Below are 22,258 nucleotides of genomic sequence, written 5' to 3' on the forward strand. Positions count from 1 at the left end.
GCTGCCGGGCGTGACTGCACTAATAACTTTGGGGCAGGTCCATCTATAGAGTTTAAATGGAAACTTTTCAGTCAAAAGAGAGATATGGATGGAATAGGATGGATGGGGAAGGAACACCATATGTCAGAACAGGTCAGCTGCATATGGAGATTTAAGGGTTTGAGGTTGAGATGTATAGACTTGCTGGCCAATATTGATGACATCAGGGATCTCCATCCCTGATGATGTCACGTGATGTCACAAGGCATGACCTTATATGCAGGGTCATGCCTGGGTTGACCAACCAACCAACCAACCAACTGACTGACTGACTGACTGACTGACGGGAAATGCACAATTTCATAGTAAATGCGACCTGCGGTCACAATAAATAATAAATAAATAAAATTCCGATCGATTGGATTATTCCTATATCAAGTGGTTCCTTAAAGTGGGCTCTGGGGACACCCAGCAGGGATCCGTAATGGGTTCCAGTGTGTCCGGTCGTCCAGAAAAATGTGTTTAGCATACAGTATAAGCCAATCTACAATCGCATGTGTTGTGAGCCTCTCTCTCTCTCTCTCTCTCTCTCTCTCTCTAGATAGATAGATATACTTTATTTGTCCTTTCGGAAATTTGTTTCATCAGGATACAGAAAACAAACAGATCACACAGTATTGACAATAAAGAAAAAAATGCCAACAGAAGGTCACCAGTCATAGTTCCAAGAGGCATCACATCACACTTTATGCATGGAACTGAGATGGGACTGCTTGTTCATAAGTCCTATACTTATGGGAACAAACGATCTTGAGGCCCTAGCCTGCAGAGAAGGTACCTGCAGTACCGTCGCCCTGATGGTAAAAGATGGTATTGGCTGTGTAACGGGTGTGTATTGTCCCTAGTATAGCTTTCCCCTTCTGGAGTACCCGGGTCTCATACATTGAAGTCATACTCTCAAATCATACCCCAGCTATTTTGCGGGACACGTTGATGATTTTATGGAGTTTGTTCTTCTTAACTAATGATAATGACTCAATGAGCCATACCAGGAAACAAAAAAAATGTCAATGCACTCTCCACAAAGGATCGATGGAAAAGTGCCATAACATTCTTAAGGCTCATACATAGTCTGGATTTTCGGTGGTGGGGTGACCACCGAACTACAACATGACGTCACGAGCCGCGGTGAAGAGCAAACCACCGCCACCGCTCCAGCCCTTCTCTCTGTTTTTACTCACCACCGCTCAACGTTATTTCAGCTCCGGTGGTCAGCTCACCACCGGAGCGGTGGTCACCTCACCACCGAAAATCCAGACTATGAATAGGCCTTTAGCCTCTGCTGACCTTTCTTATAGATGGAGTGAGTGTTGGAATTCATGTCAGCTTGGAATCAATCGTTGTACGTTAGTACGTTACCCAAGTAGGCTACATATGTATTCCTCCACAATCACTGTATTCCATCCCCACCAATGACTATTTCCTGGTGTGCATGAGCACCAGTCCTAAAGTCAAATATAATATATAATATTTTTTATATTAAGCTGAAGGAAGTTACTCCTGCACCAACCGGCAAACTCATCCACTGTTCTTCGATAGCTTATCTCATCATCCTCAATCATAAACAATAGCTGTGTCGTCTGCAAATTTAACAATACAGGTGTATTGTTAAATACACCTGTCTCTCTGTCTCTCTCCTCTCACACATAAAACATAAAATATATAAAAAAAAAATAACAGTATTTTTCTTCTCCAAATTGGGTCTGTGGCAAAGGGGAAAGGGGGGTAGTCCAAATAAAAATATTGGGGAAAAGAATATAGATTTTACAAGTTAACCACAACCATGTGATGGAACTACAAACGCACCCCCAACATCATGATCAGCTGCAGCGCAGCGTCCTCCTCGCAGTTTATGTTGACTGATGAACTGAAACGCAGCCATCGCAGCGCAGCAGCAGCATCAGTGTGTCACATGACTTCAGCACAGCGACAACAACATGGCTGCAGAGAATCTCCCATCTGAATTTGACGTTGTCATATTGGGCACAGGTAAACACACTGCGATCACATTACACAGTGACTTCACGTGTAATGTCAAGTGATGGAGCTCGAGCCTGTCTGTGTATTTGACAGTCTTAAATTGCGTTATGTAAAAAGTAATAACTGCATTGTAAACGCTAGACAGTGTAGCTTGACTTTAGCTTGTGGCTAATGTAGAATTGCTCTTGGTACATGCATTTGTAACGAAACGACACATAATGCAGCATAGAAATATGAATTCAACTAGCCATGGTTCACATGATGATGACGCTCGTCCTTATGACAGTCATGTATCACGGCTAGTAGCCATGCATGGTTCACATGACGCTCGAGTAGCCTACTTATGACAGTCATAGTTCCAGGGCTAGAAAAGAAACATGAAAACACTTTTGTTTCCTTAAATCATACCGTTGTAACAGTCTTTTTAAATTTTAAACCTGTGAAATATACTTTATTGTAATGATTCTGCATCATTCACTACACACACATTAGGCTACTGACAGTAACTTACTGACTGATGTTTTACATCCACATAAAACGATGTACTGTCTAGCATAAAGTTCTGTACTATATATAGTACAGAACTTTATGCTAGACAGTACATCGTTGGTTGTAGGTATACCTACAACCTACTGTTGTATTGAGGGTAGACTATATTGAGGGACACATTTCTGTGAGAAGATTTAATGGTACTGTATGTGTAGGGAAGAGAAACGAACAGGACTGGATTCATATCTAGGGTTATGGTAGCCCTACAAGCAGAACCCAATGGTACTGAAGTTTCTGACATTTTTTAGACCCAGACCATGGGGTCCTGTTCCAGCTCTACCCTGCCACGCGGACATAAATAAAACATAAACACCGTGGATAAGGCCTGTCTGCGCTCTTTCAGTACTTTTTTTTCGTGTGAGGGCTTCTGAATGTGTGAAGTATAAGTACCTATACATACCGCTGCGAATATCTCCTGTGGCGCGGAAGCCGTTAAGTATTTTTATTTTTGTTTGACCGATTTGGTCACTTTGATTCTTCTTTTCCTTCCTTGTTTATTGACACCTCATTGTACCGCCTATCTGGCTAGCTAGTGGCGCTATAGCTATGACAGAGCAGATCAGAGGCAGGGACGTAGCCGGCACAAGCCAACCGCACATCGGGAGGCGGTACAATGAACGGTAAATAAACAAGAAGAATCCAAGCATCTAAACCGGTCAAACATAGATTAAAAATACTTAACGGCTTCCGCGCCACAGGAGATATTTGCAGCGTTATGTATAGGTACTTATAGTTCACGAATTCAGAATAACTCAAACAAAAAAAGGCCGTCAAACGCCACAGATACGATGTTAACGAGCATATTTATGTCCGCGTTCCGACATTCCCATACGAAAAAAAGTAACGCACAGGGACCCTACGGGTCAGCCCGGTTCGGTTCGGATTGGGCTGACCGAGGGGGTTCCGAGAGGGGCTAGGGTTATGGTAGCCCCACTCGGAACCCTGTAAAGTTTCTGACATTTGGATGACTTTACAGTGGGTCCCATGCCATCTGTCCCTGGCTAAATGTTACACAGACGTACATACCATCGGAAACGTCCATGCTGCGCATTCTTGATGGGGGTTAGATGCCAAATATTACGTAGGGTTCCGAGCGGGGCTAGGGTTATGGTTGTACTGGAGTGCTGTTTTGTGGCTGCCACTATGGAATAATGATCTTTGGTGCTTACTTAAGCCCAGAAATAATGCTTGTGATTGTCACATACCGTATAGAAGTGAGTGTTGTAGTAGTGAGTGACTATCAGGCCTAGAGTATCAGTGGAATATGTGTTAAGCACCTCAGACAAAAATGACTACTGCTATGGTCTGAAGCATTGTCCATGGCTAAGGCTGTTGTGTGTGTGTGTGTGTGTGTGTGTGTGTGTGTGTGTGTGTGACTGTGTGTTCATGCAGTGCGTGTGTGCTCTTGCAGTGTTTGGGTAGAAGGAAGGGTGCAGGGGCGCTGGAAGGTATTTATACCAGGGGGAGCTGGGTCTTATTCAGGTATAATTGGCCTAATAATGACTTATTTTAGGACCTAGTTAACCAAGTTAATCATAATAACAGTGTGTGACTCTTATTGTGTTGTTGTTTGGGTTAGATTTCTTTAAACCTGGTGCAGGTGAAAATAAAACTACAATAGGTTTTTGCTGTCTCGTCATGTTGTGTCTATCTGTCAACTCACTCGCTGTGCATTCTGCATTCAGCACGCTCTGATAGACATGTCAAAGAATTCTCCTCTCCACCAGCAGGGGGTGCTGGAGCACCCTCCGCACCCCCCTTCCAGCGCTGATGGAAGGGTGTATACTGTATATGTATAGTACTGTATAGGACTGCCGAATTATTCTTCCAGTTTGGAGGAGCGATTTACAATAAGCAAAAACAAAAAGCATGCATCTGCATACTGTGAAATACTCACTGCCAGCACTATAGGCAATGTATAATGTATAATACATTATGTACATTATGTGAAAATGTGTTATGTATATTACATTTTTTTAAACAAAAATCTCTTACTGGAAGTTAAGTCAATATGAAGTTTAGAGAAAACAAGGTCCTGGGTTCGATTCCCGCTGGGGACGCTGTGGGCACTGGCGGCGTGTTCCCTCCTCCGCGTCATCAGTGCCCATACCCGAGGCGGGGGTTGGCGATAGGGCCTTTCTGTGTGGATTTTGCATGTTCTCCCTGTGTCCCCTAGGGTAGATACCCTCACAAAAACATGCCGTAATCCTGGTCTCTAAAACTACCTCCCCCTGGCCAGCCGGGGCGCCTGATGGAGGGGAAAGGAACTGGTCGGAATAACGTGTCCCTTCCACGCGCTACGTCCGGCCGGGGAAATTCCCCTCTGTCAGGTGAAAAGAAGCAGCTTGGACTCATGCATAGAAGGAGGCATGAGGTCAGTCCGCTGCCCCCCCAGGTTGGCAGAGGAAGTGTAGCGCCCAGGATTACATTAGATAATTGGCACTGGGTGAAAAAGAAAACTGGGTTACAAAATCGTGGGATTAAAAAAAAAAAAAAAAAAAGTTTAGAGAAAACTTGACATACCGAGAGATGTGTTGAATATAGACAAAATATAATATAACAATATTATGACCATACCTCTATGGATGTTGTGACGATAAAATCATATTGTGGTGAAGTCAAATCTATTAAAAAAAATAGCCTAAATAGCAGATCTACAAGCTAGTGACAACACATCACATTGTGACTGTGAGCTTGTAGAGCAGCTGTTTGTACTAGGTTTTGGACAATTTTAAAATAAGCCTTTAGCGATTAAAGTCAGGAAAAGACACGTTCGCCATAACACACAATATTACAATCTGCAAATTACAGGACAATATCTAGTCTCATGGCATCATGATATTGATATAATATTGATATATTGCCCAGCACTCGCATGTTATGGATTGGATCATAAGTTTATATGATATCCCTCACCAGTGCTGCTCTTGTCATGTGGGGAAAACATTTGTGTAGTCTAAAATATACTCCTCCACTCTGGAACCCGGCTCACGCTCAATAAAACATCATTTGATACATGCATTGACCAACCACAGGCAACTGAAGCAATCCTGTGACCAGGATTGGTCATGACCTACCATTTAACCGTTGGGAACCCAATCGACGCGTACAAAGGGCGTGTGTACACGTCCTAGCGCGTCCTCAATGATATCAGGCGAGAGAAGAATATTCTGAATTCTTTCCCTTTTTTAAATTTTTGACTGAGACTCAGTCACCCGCCGCTTCGCTCTGCCATCATATTAGCTTACCGTTTGATTAGCTGTTAGCGCGGCAGAAAGAATGCCTCGTCTCTCCTAATCCAGTGCGCTCTCCGTGGTTTTGATCTGATGGATATACTACGCGCTTCATTTCTGACTTCAACATGCCTCTCGTTCAAAATATGAATGCTTTGGAGCTTCTAGCAATATAATAGACTTATATAATAGACAATATAATAGACATACATAATTACATAATTACATAATAGACAATATAATAGACTCGAGACCAAGTAAAGCTAACAAAATATTTCTCCGGTTTTCTTCCGGATTGTTTCCGAGTTAAAGCGGCCATGTCTTTCCGGCACCCCAGAGCACCTATTTTGAAGGCATCCCGGCACCGATTGTGTTAAGAAACATGCTTACAGAATGTTTCTGTGCAGTAATTTCATATCAACCAGGCGTTTGGACCTGCATAAATTACAGTGTGTGTGTGTGTGTGTGTGTGTGTGTGTGTGTGTGTGTGTCACTAGACCAGCTGGGCCGTCCAGATTGCAGGTGACACGGCCAATGGGAGATATCTTGATGTGTGTGACCAACTGACCACGTGCACACACTTACCTTGCGGAGACTTTAGGGCTGTGTGAGTGTCAGCAGCCAGTCATGTGTGTGTGTGTTCCTATACTTGTGAGAGTATGTCTTCACAGTATAGTAGAAATGTAGAAGTAGACGTTGTGAGGACCATTTTCCTGGTCCTCTCAATAGGGCTGTCACGATTACACAATTTACACTTTCCCAGCGGAACACACTAAACCCGACTTGATCTACAATTCTCTTCAACATTTTTCAACGATTTTGATGATTATGATTACTGGTATGTAATAATTGTTACAGGCTTACCTGTCAAAAATGTTTGTTATTTTATCATTAACATTTCAGGATGGCAATTTTATGAATGCCATTTTTAACTATTTTGGGGCATTTTTACCGTGAGCCTAGAGCCAAAAAAGATCTTGTCATTCATTGGCAGTTAATGTCCCATTGTCCCCACAAGTATAGAAATACAAACGTGTGTGTGTCAGTCAGGGTCAGGTGTTATACCTTCAAGCTCTTTTCGAAGAATGACACAAAATTACACACACATACGCAGACCATCTGCCCAAGGAACCATGTTGGTTCTTGTTGGATGCACCCTGTCACACACACAGACACGCACACGCACATGCACCCCCCCCCCCCCCCCCCCCCCCCCCCCCCCCACACACACACACACACACACACACACACACACACACACACACACACACACACACACACACACACACACACACACACAGTGGGACACGCATGCTTGCACACGCATACACAGACTCTTGGCATGAGGTCTCAGGTGCAACTGTTTTTTTTAAGACCACAAGTTTTAATTAAATATAAAATATAAAAACTTGAATTCACTTTGTAATGTTTTCAGACATTTGGACATCATTAGCATGTTGCTGAGATAAGTGTTAAAGAATTCTGGTTTATTTTATTCTTTATACATTTCCGTAGACGTAATCCATCAATGTCAAAACATGGATAACAAATATCATAGCAAAGGCTTTTGTACCATACCCTTTTTAAAGACAAAAAAAGACAAAACAAAATCTGTAATATCAGCATGCCCTTTACTAACATTATTGCCTACACAGTAAAATGCTCAGTTGTTAATTTAAACGGAGAGTGTAAATGTAATGGTTTTCTCAGTGTAGAAAAATATGCTAAGAATGTGTATCGATTTTAAAATGGATTCACCAGTAGAGAGGCATGTCATTGTTTATGTAAACGTTGGATGGCAGCCAACAGACGGACAAGGAGAAACTGAATAGGTGTGGTCTGAGAGGGAGGGAGAGAGAGAGATGATTGTAGGGCAATGTAGTGCGTGCGTGCGTGCGTGTGGTATGTGTTCATTCTCTCTCTCTTTCACTCACCCTCGCTTTCTCCATCTTGAAAAAGTCACATTAGACACTTTATTTATAGGGAGTGCTATCCAGCAGCAAATAGAGAGAGAAAGACAGGCGACGGACAGAGAGAGAGAGAGAGAGAGAGAGAGAGAGAGAGAGAGATGGCAAAGTGTGACAGAATGTTCTATCAAAGCAGAGAGAGATTTATGAGTTCATATAGGATCCATGGTGAGTCGTTCTTCCCCCCCCCCCCCCTCTCTCTGTCTCCTTCTGCGTGGTCATCAACAGTCTGTGTGTCCAGCACACATCCATTGTCTACGGCGGTGACACGTCTCTATAGCATCTTTAGTTTACACTGCAGCCGTTTCTGTTTGTACTAGGGCTGCATGGGCTGCGCAGCGGGCACTATATCAACGTTATATCATATCATATTATATATCCATAATATATCGTTGTGATATGAGACGAGAAATCCTGTTTTTAGATATTGTAATGTCATGGTAATGTGTTTGTTTGTCTTTTAATCACTTACAGTAGTATATGGCTTGTTTCATACTTAATATTGTAAACATATCTCAATTTTTTTTTAACTAAAAATAGCCAGATCTACAAGCTCACGCCGATGTGAGCTTTTAGTAGTGCTACTTTAGCTACTACTACTGCTACCTTGGCTATTTTTGAAAATGTAAAAAAAACGACAAAAAGAACATATGATATTATGGCCAAAATACGATATTATCTGATTCCTCACACAATATTGATATCAAGGTATTTGGTCAGAGGTATCCAGATTTTGTCCACGAGCCCCAGTTTGTGCTAGTATTTGTGATTGTTTCGGTATGCCGGTGGTTTAGTTTTTACCTGTTTACACAACATTAATACAAAGTGTGTGAGTCTATTATATGATGCACCTAAATGTGTTTCCTGGTCCTGTCTGTTTAGTTAGCAGCCAGTAGCACATGTGCTTCTTGAGAAGATTTTTTTTTGTATACCGGCACAACGTGTGTGTGTGTGTGTGTGTGTGTGTGTGTGTACAGTGTGTGTGTATGTGTGCGCACAAAATACTTTATATCACTAGCTCAGCTTTCCAAGAAATAAATCACTTTTCCATTGTCTTCAGCTGATAGGATGTGTGTGTATGCGCATGCATGTGTGCGTGCGTAAGAGAGAGATGATGTGTAATTTAGATGAGCATGTGCACTCTTGCAAGATGGAATTGTGTGTGTGTGTGTGTGTGTGTGTGTGTGTGTGTGTGTGTGTGTGTGTGTGTGTGTGTGTGTGTGTGTGTGTGTGTGTGTGTGTGTGTGTGTGTGTGTGTGTGTGTGTGTGTGTGTGTGTTGTGTGTGTGCGAGAGCGGATCTGTGTGCGCGTGTCTCAAGCGCGCGCGCGCGCGTGTGTGTGTGTGTGTGATGGAACCTTGGGGAGCGAGGTCACTGAAAGAAGGATGGATGGATGGAGGGAGGGAGGACAGGATGGGACAGAAAGCACAGCCATAATGGAGTTGTTCTCTCTCTCTCTCTCTCTCTCTCTCTCTCTCTCCAACTTTCAATCATCCTCTCCTGTCCTTTGTCTCTCTGCCCTCTGCTTCTCACCAGATATCTCTTTATTCTCTCCCCCCCCCCCCCCCGTCTCCTCTCCTCTCACACAGGGATGTGTTTCAGGTGGTGTCAGGTGGTCATTGTTGTGTTTTTGTGCATACGAGTGTGGTGCGCCTCACGGATAGGGCAGGGCAACTTGCATTGCATTGTTTGCTCTTTGTTTTCTTTTAACCTATACAGCACTTTGGTTGACCTGGCCATGATAAATGTGCTACCGGTATATAAATATAGTTGAGTTGAGTTGAGTAACCAATATCGAAATAATAGACATTTATTCATTCTAAATTCATAATCTTGCTCATGTAGGTTAATCTAATTATTGAGAAGCAGGTTTTTTCTTTTCTTATATCAAGGAATTGACAAATAAATTGTAATAGCTTTTTTGTATAATCGACTAAATCGCTTAGTCTGATGAATCTCTGAAACCCTGTATTACATAACATTGAACAATGGTGGCCTGAGGAAATAGCTGATCTATAAGCTTGTGACTGTGAGCTTGTAGATGTACTATTTTCACTTTTTGTTTTATAATCGTTCATTAATTTCAATTGAGGCAAAAGTTATAAATAATCATGATTTGATTTGATGTCCTATCAATACCGTCCAGCTCTACAGGACAGGGCACAAGGATCAATTCTTGCACCGATATTGTTTATCCCTAAACGACATTATTGACTATCAAGTCAACTCTTGATATTATATCAATACCGTCCGTGATATGGGACAAGAAGAATATTGCCTGGGATGTCGTAATGTGATATGGCAGTGTTATCTTTTCCTGATTTTAATTGAGCCCTTAAAATGATATAAAACAAAATTCAAAAAGTCAAAATAGCTGATCTATAAGCGGAAGGCATCGTGAGCTTGCAGATCTGAGCTATTTTTGAAAGTTCTTGGAAAATAATATGATCACACGACATTACAGTGTTTCGGTCACAATATTAAACCGCTTTGTGTGCCCTTTCTTTTTTTCTCTAAATTTTTATCCCACGATGTGTGCCCTTTCAACATTTTCAAAATAGTGACCCAATGTTATTTTTGACATTTTATTTATTTTTTATAAAAATCACAAAACAATAAAAAAAAGACGTCCACAGACGTCCTGGGCACCACATAGCGGTAATTCCCAGGATGTCTGTGGACGTCTTGGTCACAAAATGTGTATTGAGTTATTTTGACAAAAAATATATATATTTAATGATATCCATATCACATAATAATTATATAAATTATAGGCTACAATTCTTTCTCTTTGTTGCTCATTGCAATGATATCAGATATCAGGTGGTTGGGTCACGTAACTAGTATCCATCTGATATCAATCAAACTTCTTCTTCTGTTTTCTACATGAATATAACCACATTATAACCATACAAAATTAAATCGGAGTTAAATGCTGCAATTTGTAAAAATGGCAAAATATGACTCCTAACGTCGTTAAAGTGGGACACAAAATGTCCCTGGGACTCATCTATAAGACCCTGCATCCCGGGACTCATTTCATTGAAAACCTATTTACATCACTGGTGTTAATTTTGACAGCATTTAAAATTAAATTAAATGTATTTAGTTTTAATCATAGTCTTTTGAATAAAATGTAACTTAGCTTTAGTCATATGTTAGTCATCTGAAATGTTTTAGATGTAGTCTAGTTTTAGGCGACTAAATCTACAGTTGATTTAGTCTACTAAAAATGTATCCTAATGGCTGATTTTACACTTGTTTGTGAGCTTGTAGATCTGTTATTTTCAGAGCGCAACGCTCGAGTGGCAACCAAACATTACAAGACTTGTCTTTTAGTTTTACTGACAAAATTAGTTGACAAAATTGTCACTATATTTACTCTTAGTTTTAGTAATCCTAGATTCGTTTTTTTATGTAGTTTTTTATTTAAAAAACATTTGTTGTTATATTTTAGTGGACAAAATGAACACTTGCTTTGTTTACCTGTGTTTCAGGTCTAGCTGAGTCCATCGTGGCAGCAGCATGTTCCAGAGTTGGACAGCGAGTGCTCCATGTCGACAGGTCAGAAAGCATTCAAATTAAAAAATAGCAAAAATAGAAGATGTGCAAGCTCACAACATAATTGTGACACTGATGTAATGATGTGTTTGGCGTTGCAGGAGGAGTTACTATGCAGGGAACTGGGCTAGCTTTACTTTCAACAGCCTCCTCACCTGGATTCAAGAGTACAACAATGTGAGTCCTCTCCTCTCCTCTCCTCTCCTCTCCTCTCCTCTCCTCTCCTCTCCTCTCCTCTCCTCTCCTCTCCTCTCCTCTCCTCTCCTCTCCTCTCCTCTCCAAGTAGAATGCAGATTGTTGGCACAATGTTCTTTCTCTCTTAAAGTTAGGCATTTTATGGTGCTCTTACTACATTACTACATTTTCTTATTGATAATGATAGTGTGCGTGTGCGTGGTGTTTGTGGTTGTGGTTGTGGTTATGTGTGTGTGTGTGTGTGGTGTGTGTGTTTGTGGGTGTGTGCTGCACCATGTGCCACTGGTAGGCGAGTCGCATAGAGGAGACGGCCCATGATTGGTCCAGCTTAATAGAGGAGGGAGAGGAAACCATATGTCTGTCATCTACAGACTCTGCCATTAGTAACCTCCAGGTGTTCTGTTACGCCAGGTAACACACACACACACACACACACACACACACACACACACACACACACACACACACACACACACACACACACACACACACACACACACAAGCACTAACATTTTGGCAAAGTTGTACTTACCACATTACAGTATATGTGCTTTCCAACATGTAATATCAGAATGTCTTACAAGATACCGCATAGACCCAGTATTCAATTTTCAACGTTCACTTTTATTTGTAGCCCAAAGAGACATTAATTTTGTCTTGGAGTCTTGGGCTAAAAGCTGCAGTATAAAAAAAGGAAAGGAAAATAGGAATTGGATGAATTTTCCCTAGATTGATTGTTGGATGAATCTTTGTGTCCCTACTTGTAATAATAATAATAATAATAATAATTACTTGTCTCCTCAGTCAGGAAGAGGAGGCAGAAGAGGTGGAAGTCACTCAGACGGCTGGTGCCTCGAACACCATAGAAGAAGAATCCGGAGGAGGAAGTGGCTGCACCGCAGAGACCACAGGTTTGAATTCCAGATGCACGCTCCGAAAACCTATCCAGGTTGTGCAAGGACGCACCTTGATTAGCCAGTAGCCACTTTGAGTGGCAGTCGGGGCAAACGCTCTCGCCAGAACATGATTTACTATTCTGTCCTATTCTGGCCCCGAGTCGGCTAAGCCAACTTCGCAAAGTTCGACACTTCGCAACTCGCTCGCTTTAGCTCACTAGGTGGTGTCTCACGTGGCTCAAGTTCGCTTGAGACGGCGGGCCTCTGTCGCAGTCTAGTCCATAGAGTAATATATTTAGGTCTAGTGACAGTCCGCAGTTGTTGTAGGCGAGAGGCGAGAGGCACTTCCGCGTTGGCCACAGAAGCGGGGCGTGGTTGTAAGCACAACCCGGCTAGGATTTCAAATGTCGCATCCCAGACATAATCTGAGGGGTATTGTTGTCGCTGTCGGGTAGAAACCTTGTATGTCCAAAACTGTTACTTTTCTGAGGATGTGGGGAAATGAGCCTGTGTTCCAATAGATCCAAGGTAGTTATTATTTAGTCGCACACGCTTAATACTTTTTCATTGGTTAAATATTTATAAAACCCACAGACACACTTAACCACTTTCACTCTCAAAACAATTCAAAAATATCAAAGACTTCAGCTCAGGATCTTCCTTCATAGAACTCCCCAATAACTGAGATTTCTGACATTCTGATGAGAATTCTAAAACTCTTCTTTGTTTTGATCTCCTGTAACGTAGACTCACCAACTGGGAACGCCCAAGAACTATCGGAATCACCCGAAGAACAAACCACAGAAACACCAGAACAGGTATTAAACACTGGATGGATGAGTTGAATGATCAATGTATTGATTCATTTATGGTAGTGATGTCAATTCAGAAGGCTTAATAAATGCAACATAATTTTAGATGAAAATGCAGGATATTTGAATCATGTTAAGACTTAACACTTGACTAATGACGTTGTAGGTTGTGGAGACAGAGCAGGAGGGGCCTAAGGGCAGCCAGTCCGTCCCCTCTCCTAATGAGAGCCAATCGGAGCCAGTCAAGAAGAAGATCACCTACGCTCAGCTGCTGAAGGAAGGACGACGATTCAATATCGACCTTGTGTCAAAGGTTTCTATTCTATTCTATTCTATTCTGAAGGTTGTGTTGTGGTATATTATATTTCTCCTGCTAAAACTGCTACCGGTAGATTCGATTTGTCTCTAGTCGTTCTTTAACCCATTTTGGACTGAGGTCTTCTAAATCCATTTTTTTTCTGAAAAACCCATGTTTATGTCAGTGGTGCTCAACCTTTTTCATGTCAAGGACCCCCAGAATTATCTCTATTGGGCCACGGACCCCATCTCAAAATATGTAGTTCGAGGGACCCCCCAGAAGCCAATATTTTAGTTAAAAATGTTCGCTCTGAAATATATATTCAAAGATTTGCGCCACATTTTCACGACTTTTCAAAAATAGCAGACCTACAAGCTCGTAGCGCTCGTAGCGCGCCACTCGGCAGATCTATGAGCTTGTAGATCTGCTATTTTTCAATAGCTAAAGCATGACATACAGCGAGTGGTGCCCGTTGGAGCCTCTACAGCGGTGCCCGTTGGGCACTGGCCTACTTGGAACGATGCACGTTTAAAATGCATGCCCCACCCAGATATTATGTCTGTGTCCCTTTTATACCCATATATGGAGTTTTTGTCAGGCATGCCCAAATATGGAGTCTATGCAGACGTCAGAATGATGTCAGAACAGGCCAGCTCCATATATGGACACTGGGCAGGGACCCTGTCCAGAGCCCGGGCAGAGGCCTTTTGTGGGTGTGGAACACGTGTGTGGATTTATTTTTTAATTCACGATTGTTTTTGCTTTTTGGGAATGTTTATTGAAAATGTTTTGAAATTATAATTAACAAAATGTAGGAAACAAAATCCCGACCAGTGACAAAGATAAGATGATGGTTTTTCACCTCTGCTTTTCCTTCTGTCCTTTTCCCCCCCACCAGCTGATGTATTCTCGTGGCCCATTGGTTGACCTGCTCATCAAATCAAACGTCAGCCGCTACGCCGAGTTCAAGAACCTCACCAGGATCCTGACCTATCGGGACGGCCGAGTGGAACAGGTAGGACCGCCCTGGGACACGCAAAGGCTCTACTAATGAGGAACTGAATTTGATATTCTTTGGGTCTTGAAATACATTGTCGCTATCGAAAACCTTGTATGTCCAAAACTAGGGTTGTCCCGATCCGATGACGTGATCGGAAATCGCGGCTGACCACATCATTTTCTAATGATTGGAATCGGTTCGGGAGCAAAAGAAACGTGATCGGGAGTGGGACATCCCTAGTATCGATATTATATCTATGATGCGATGCTTGCGTAGCTAGTTCAGGCAGACAATTCGTGAGTGCGCCTACCTGATCAGGTGACTACCGGTAGTCTCATGCACTCTTTACCTGATCAGAGCGGCTATTTAAACTTCTCTGCCTACCTGCTCATTCTTGGCTTCTCTCCTGCTGTGCGGTCGTGCACCACTGCTGCTGCTGCTGTCTCCCTGCCTTGCTTGCTGCTAACCTGCTGCTCATTAAGTTTTTGCAAATCCCACCGCCTCCCCAGCATCCACCTGTAGGCTCTGTTTCTAGATCCCCCTGCATGGGAGTCTTATTCATTCCCTGTAATTCTACTTATAATTTACAGGGAATGAATAGGGACAGAGCCCTGACGCCAATATATGCTTCATACTGTATATCTATGCTCAATAAATATATATTCTAAATTCACTCTTAAGAGTTGTCTGACTGAACTCTATATTAGACTGGATAATGTCTGCGATTTTGGATATTGTACTATTGTGATATGGCATAAGTGTTCTATAAAAAATATAAATATCGGATCGGGAAAAATCGGTATTGGCAGATACTCAAATTCAAATGATCGTAATCGGATCAGGAGCAAAAGAACGTGATCGGGACATCCCATATCCATATCCAAAACGGTTAATGGAAAAGAGCACCTGTGTTTTAATTAATCCAATGTAGTTATTTAGTCACAAGCTCTTGTATACTTTTCTTTTTTTTTTTTTTTTTTTTTTAAGATATTTTTTTGCGGCTTACGCCTTTTATTGATTTTTGAAGGGACAGACAGTAGGCTGACAGGAAACGGGAGAGAGATGGGGGAAGACATGCAGTAAAGGCCGTGTCGGGTCCGGGAGTCGAACCCGCGGCACACTGCGACTGGATTACCAGTCCGGTGCCCAGACCGTTACGCTACGGCCTGGGCCTTGTATACTTTTCTTTGGTTCAGTATTTATAACCACACAGCACAGACAAACAACACGTCTTGTAGATTTTTATGACACTCTGTAGGTGTAGTATGACAAAGTAGGGCATTCATTCACAACAAAAGGCCAACATCAACGATATGATTGTCTTGAAGGATATGATAACCCATTTAGACCTGAGGACGATTCTAAAAGAATGTTTTCTAAATCCTGACAGTTTTCAGAAAAACCCATGTTTCTATGTCAATGGTGCTTTTTCATGTCAAGGACCCCAAGAATGATCTGTATTTGGCTGCGGACACCCATCTGAAAATAATAAGAAGCAAAGATTTGAGTTAAAAATGTTCGCTCTGAAAGAATATTTTCAAACATCTGCACCACATTTTCACGATTGTTCAAAAATAGCAGATATACAAGCTTGTATGAGCTTTTTCAATTTTTCAATAGCTAAAGTATAACATAATCGTCAAAACACCAAAAGGGGTTCCCGTTCTGAAATTTTTATTGGCTATCAGTGTTCATCAAATTTGATGAACAAATTGAGTGATCCCTACGATATCGTTCACCACATTTTTAAATGACATATTTCAGAATTTGGTATAATCTCTGTGTGTGCCTTTCTATCTAACAAATCTGCCTGTGTGTTTGTGTGTCTAGAGGGCTTTGTTCATCTCACACACACACACACACACACACACACACACACACACACACACACACACACACACACACACACACACACACACACACACACACACACACACACACACACACACACACACACACACACACACACACACACACACACACAGATGGATGGCCGATGGCTGACCCCTCTCCCTCAGCCCTCTGCCTCCTCTACTCTCTCTCTCTACATTCACACCTCCATCTCTCCATCCACACGTCCCTTCAACCACCAGCTGATACTCTGTCTGTCTGTCTGTCTGTCTGTCTGTCTGTCTGTCTGTCTGTCTGTCTGTCTGTCTGTCTGTCTGTCTGTCTGTCTGTCTGTCTGTCTGTCTGTCTGTCTGTCTGTCTGTCTGTCTGTCTGTCTGTCTGTCTGTCTGTCTGTCTGTCTGTCTGTCTGTCTGTCTGTCTGTCTGTCTGTCTGTCTGTCTGTCTGTCTGTCTGTCTGTCTGTCTGTCTGTCTGTCTGTCTGTCTGTCTGTCTGTCTGTCTGTCTGTCTGTCCGTCCGTCCGTCCGTCCGTCCGTCCGTCCGTCCGTCCCTCCCTCCCTCCCTCCCTCCCTCCCTCCCTCCCTCCCTCCCTCCCTCCCTCCCTCCCTCTGCCCAATGTTCAGATGCTCAGTCTGTCTGTCCACCTGTCTAGTTTCGATGCAATAGAACGTGTGTGTGTGTGTGGGGCGTGCGCGTGCACGTGTCTAGGTTCCGTGCAGCAGAGCTGATGTGTTTGCCAGTAAGCAGCTGAGTGTGGTGGAGAAGAGGATGCTGATGAAGTTTCTGACCTTCAGCCTGGACTACCAGGACCAGCCAGAGGAATACCAAGGTACTCCATGAACTGTTCCCTCTTGTTCTCAGCCTTGCTAGCGGCAGCTCCCTATATAAGGCTGCATGAATGAATGAAATATTTATTTTCATGTCATGCCACTTTGGCCCATCCCATATGGGTTCCAGGGGGTCCCCAGCTAAATTAGTTAATAATTGCACCACAATCATTTTAACCACTGCTATTTTTGAAAATCTCAGAAAAAATATTTAACATGTTTGGAAAATAGAATCATTTTGATCATTCTTTTCCATGTCCTTGACATGAAAACCTTTGAGAACCACTCTGCTACATAAACCTTTGAGAACCACTCTGCTACATAAACCTTTGAGAACCACTCTGCTACATAAACCTTTGAGAACCACTCTGCTACATAAACCTTTGAGAACCACTCTGCTACATAAACCTTTGAGAACCACTCTGCTACATAAACCATTGAGAACCACTCTGCTACATGAACGCACTGGTTACCATTTAAAACCTTTGAGAACCACTCTGCTACATAAACGCACTGGTTACCATTTAAAACCATTGAGAACCACTCTGCTACATGAACGCACTGGTTACCATTTAAAACCTTTGAGAACCACTCTGCTACATAAACGCACTGGTTACCATTTAAACCTTTGAGAACCACTCTGCTACATAAACGCACTGGTTACCATTTAAACCATTTATACCATTGAGAACCACTCTGCTACATAAACGCACTGGTTACCATTTAAACCATTGAGAACCACTCTGCTACATAAACGCACTGGTTACCATTTAAAACCATTGAGAACCACTCTGCTACATAAACGCACTGGTTACCATTTAAAACCATTGAGAACCACTCTGCTACATAAACACACTGGTTACCATTTAAAACCTTTGAGAACCACTCTGCTACATAAACGCACTGGTTACCATTTAAAACCTTTGAGAACCACTCTGCTACATAAACGCACTGGTTACCATTTAAAACCTTTGAGAACCACTCTGCTACATAAACGCACTGGTTACCATTTAAAACCATTGAGAACCACTCTGCTACATAAACGCACTGGTTACCATTTAAAACCATTGAGAACCACTCTGCTACATAAACACACTGGTTACCATTTAAAACCTTTGAGAACCACTCTGCTACATAAACGCACTAGTTACCATTTAAAACCTTTGAGAACCACTCTGCTACATAAACGCACTGGTTACCATTTATACCATTGAGAACCACTCTGCTACATAAACGCACTGGTTACCATTTAAACCATTGAGAACCACTCTGCTACATAAACGCACTGGTTACCATTTAAACCATTGAGAACCACTCTGCTACATAAACGCACTGGTTACCATTTATACCATTGAGAACCACTCTGCTACATAAACGCACTGGTTACCATTTAAACCATTGAGAACCACTCTGCTACATAAACGCACTGGTTACCATTTAAACCATTGAGAACCACTCTGCTACATAAACGCACTGGTTACCATTTAAACCATTGAGAACCACTCTGCTACATAAACGCACTGGTTACCATTTAAACCATTGAGAACCACTCTGCTACATAAACGCACTGGTTACCATTTATACCATTGAGAACCACTCTGCTACATAAACGCACTGGTTACCATTTAAACCATTGAGAACCACTCTGCTACATAAACGCACTGGTTACCATTTAAAACCTTTGAGAACCACTCTGCTACATGAACGCACTGGTTACCATTTAAACCATTGAGAACCACTCTGCTACATAAACGCACTGGTTACCATTTATACCATTGAGAACCACTCTGCTACATAAACGCACTGGTTACCATTTATACCATTGAGAACCACTCTGCTACATAAACGCACTGGTTACCATTTAAACCTTTGAGAACCACTCTGCTACATAAACGCACTGGTTACCATTTAAACCATTGAGAACCACTCTGCTACATAAACGCACTAGTTACCATTTAAAACCTTTGAGAACCACTCTGCTACATAAACGCACTGGTTACCATTTATACCATTGAGAACCACTCTGCTACATAAACACACTGGTTACCATTTAAAACCTTTGAGAACCACTCTGCTACATAAACGCACTGGTTACCATTTAAACCATTGAGAACCACTCTGCTACATAAACGCACTGGTTACCATTTATACCATTGAGAACCACTCTGCTACATAAACACACTGGTTACCATTTAAAACCTTTGAGAACCACTCTGCTACATAAACACACTGGTTACCATTTAAACCATTGAGAACCACTCTGCTACATAAACGCACTAGTTACCATTTAAAACCTTTGAGAACCACTCTGCTACATAAACGCACTGGTTACCATTTATACCATTGAGAACCACTCTGCTACATAAACGCACTGGTTACCATTTATACCATTGAGAACCACTCTGCTACATAAACGCACTGGTTACCATTTAAACCATTGAGAACCACTCTGCTACATAAACACACTGGTTACCATTTAAACCATTGAGAACCACTCTGCTACATGAACGCACTGGTTACCATTTAAACCATTGAGAACCACTCTGCTACATAAACGCACTGGTTACCATTTATACCATTGAGAACCACTCTGCTACATAAACGCACTGGTTACCATTTAAACCATTGAGAACCACTCTGCTACATAAACGCACTGGTTACCATTTAAACCTTTGAGAACCACTCTGCTACATGAACGCACTGGTTACCATTTATACCATTGAGAACCACTCTGCTACATAAACGCACTGGTTACCATTTATACCATTGAGAACCACTCTGCTACATAAACGCACTGGTTACCATTTAAACCATTGAGAACCACTCTGCTACATAAACGCACTGGTTACCATTTAAACCATTGAGAACCACTCTGCTACATAAACGCACTGGTTACCATTTATACCATTGAGAACCACTCTGCTACATAAACGCACTGGTTACCATTTAAACCATTGAGAACCACTCTGCTACATAAACGCACTGGTTACCATTTAAACCATTGAGAACCACTCTGCTACATAAACGCACTGGTTACCATTTAAACCATTGAGAACCACTCTGCTACATAAACGCACTGGTTACCATTTAAACCATTGAGAACCACTCTGCTACATGAACGCACTGGTTACCATTTAAACCATTGAGAACCACTCTGCTACATAAACGCACTGGTTACCATTTAAACCATTGAGAACCACTCTGCTACATGAACGCACTGGTTACCATTTAAACCATTGAGAACCACTCTGCTACATAAACGCACTGGTTACCATTTATACCATTGAGAACCACTCTGCTACATAAACACACTGGTTACCATTTAAACCATTGAGAACCACTCTGCTACATAAACGCACTGGTTACCATTTAAAACCATTGAGAACCACTCTGCTACATAAACGCACTGGTTACCATTTAAACCATTGAGAACCACTCTGCTACATGAACGCACTGGTTACCATTTAAACCATTGAGAACCACTCTGCTACATAAACGCACTGGTTACCATTTAAACCATTGAGAACCACTCTGCTACATGAACGCACTGGTTACCATTTAAACCATTGAGAACCACTCTGCTACATAAACGCACTGGTTACCATTTATACCATTGAGAACCACTCTGCTACATAAACACACTGGTTACCATTTAAACCATTGAGAACCACTCTGCTACATAAACGCACTGGTTACCATTTAAAACCATTGAGAACCACTCTGCTACATAAACGCACTGGTTACCATTTAAACCATTGAGAACCACTCTGCTACATGAACGCACTGGTTACCATTTAAACCATTGAGAACCACTCTGCTACATAAACGCACTGGTTACCATTTAAACCATTGAGAACCACTCTGCTACATGAACGCACTGGTTACCATTTAAACCATTGAGAACCACTCTGCTACATAAACGCACTGGTTACCATTTATACCATTGAGAACCACTCTGCTACATAAACACACTGGTTACCATTTAAACCATTGAGAACCACTCTGCTACATAAACGCACTGGTTACCATTTATACCATTGAGAACCACTCTGCTACATAAACGCACTGGTTACCATTTAAACCATTGAGAACCACTCTGCTACATAAACGCACTGGTTACCATTTAAACCATTGAGAACCACTCTGCTACATGAACGCACTGGTTACCATTTAAACCATTGAGAACCACTCTGCTACATAAACGCACTGGTTACCATTTAAACCATTGAGAACCACTCTGCTACATAAACGCACTGGTTACCATTTAAACCATTGAGAACCACTCTGCTACATAAACGCACTGGTTACCATTTAAACCATTGAGAACCACTCTGCTACATGAACGCACTGGTTACCATTTAAACCATTGAGAACCACTCTGCTACATAAACGCACTGGTTACCATTTAAACCATTGAGAACCACTCTGCTACATAAACGCACTGGTTACCATTTATACCATTGAGAACCACTCTGCTACATAAACGCACTGGTTACCATTTAAACCATTGAGAACCACTCTGCTACATAAACACACTGGTTACCATTTAAACCATTGAGAACCACTCTGCTACATAAACGCACTGGTTACCATTTAAAACCATTGAGAACCACTCTGCTACATAAACGCACTGGTTACCATTTAAACCATTGAGAACCACTCTGCTACATAAACGCACTGGTTACCATTTAAACCATTGAGAACCACTCTGCTACATAAACGCACTGGTTACCATTTAAACCATTGAGAACCACTCTGCTACATAAACGCACTGGTTACCATTTAAACCATTGAGAACCACTCTGCTACATAAACGCACTGGTTACCATTTAAACCATTGAGAACCACTCTGCTACATAAACGCACTGGTTACCATTTAAACCATTGAGAACCACTCTGCTACATAAACGCACTGGTTACCATTTATACCATTGAGAACCACTCTGCTACATAAACGCACTGGTTACCATTTAAACCATTGAGAACCACTCTGCTACATAAACGCACTGGTTACCATTTAAACCATTGAGAACCACTCTGCTACATAAACGCA

General features: G+C 42.0%; 1 protein-coding gene across 1 annotated transcript in view; it reads left to right on the plus strand.

Annotated features, from left to right (window-relative positions):
• Positions 1-1,948: 1,948 nt before the first annotated feature.
• Positions 1,949-22,258, plus strand: part of chm (CHM Rab escort protein) — a gene marked incomplete at its 3' end in the record, with an annotated part of 50,393 nt that continues 30,083 nt past the window's right edge. The window contains exons 1-9 of the mRNA XM_083759647.1: positions 1,949-2,028; positions 11,265-11,331; positions 11,430-11,505; positions 11,813-11,934; positions 12,328-12,434; positions 13,167-13,237; positions 13,398-13,544; positions 14,428-14,544; positions 17,087-17,207. Of these exons, the coding sequence (XP_083615773.1) occupies positions 1,977-2,028; positions 11,265-11,331; positions 11,430-11,505; positions 11,813-11,934; positions 12,328-12,434; positions 13,167-13,237; positions 13,398-13,544; positions 14,428-14,544; positions 17,087-17,207 (880 nt within the window). The 5' untranslated portion in view covers positions 1,949-1,976. The remainder of the gene's footprint in view (positions 2,029-11,264; positions 11,332-11,429; positions 11,506-11,812; positions 11,935-12,327; positions 12,435-13,166; positions 13,238-13,397; positions 13,545-14,427; positions 14,545-17,086; positions 17,208-22,258) is intronic.

This window comes from Protomyctophum parallelum (assembly GCF_964188405.1).
Source record: "Protomyctophum parallelum genome assembly, chromosome: 1".
NCBI classification, from domain to species: Eukaryota; Metazoa; Chordata; class Actinopteri; order Myctophiformes; family Myctophidae; genus Protomyctophum; species Protomyctophum parallelum.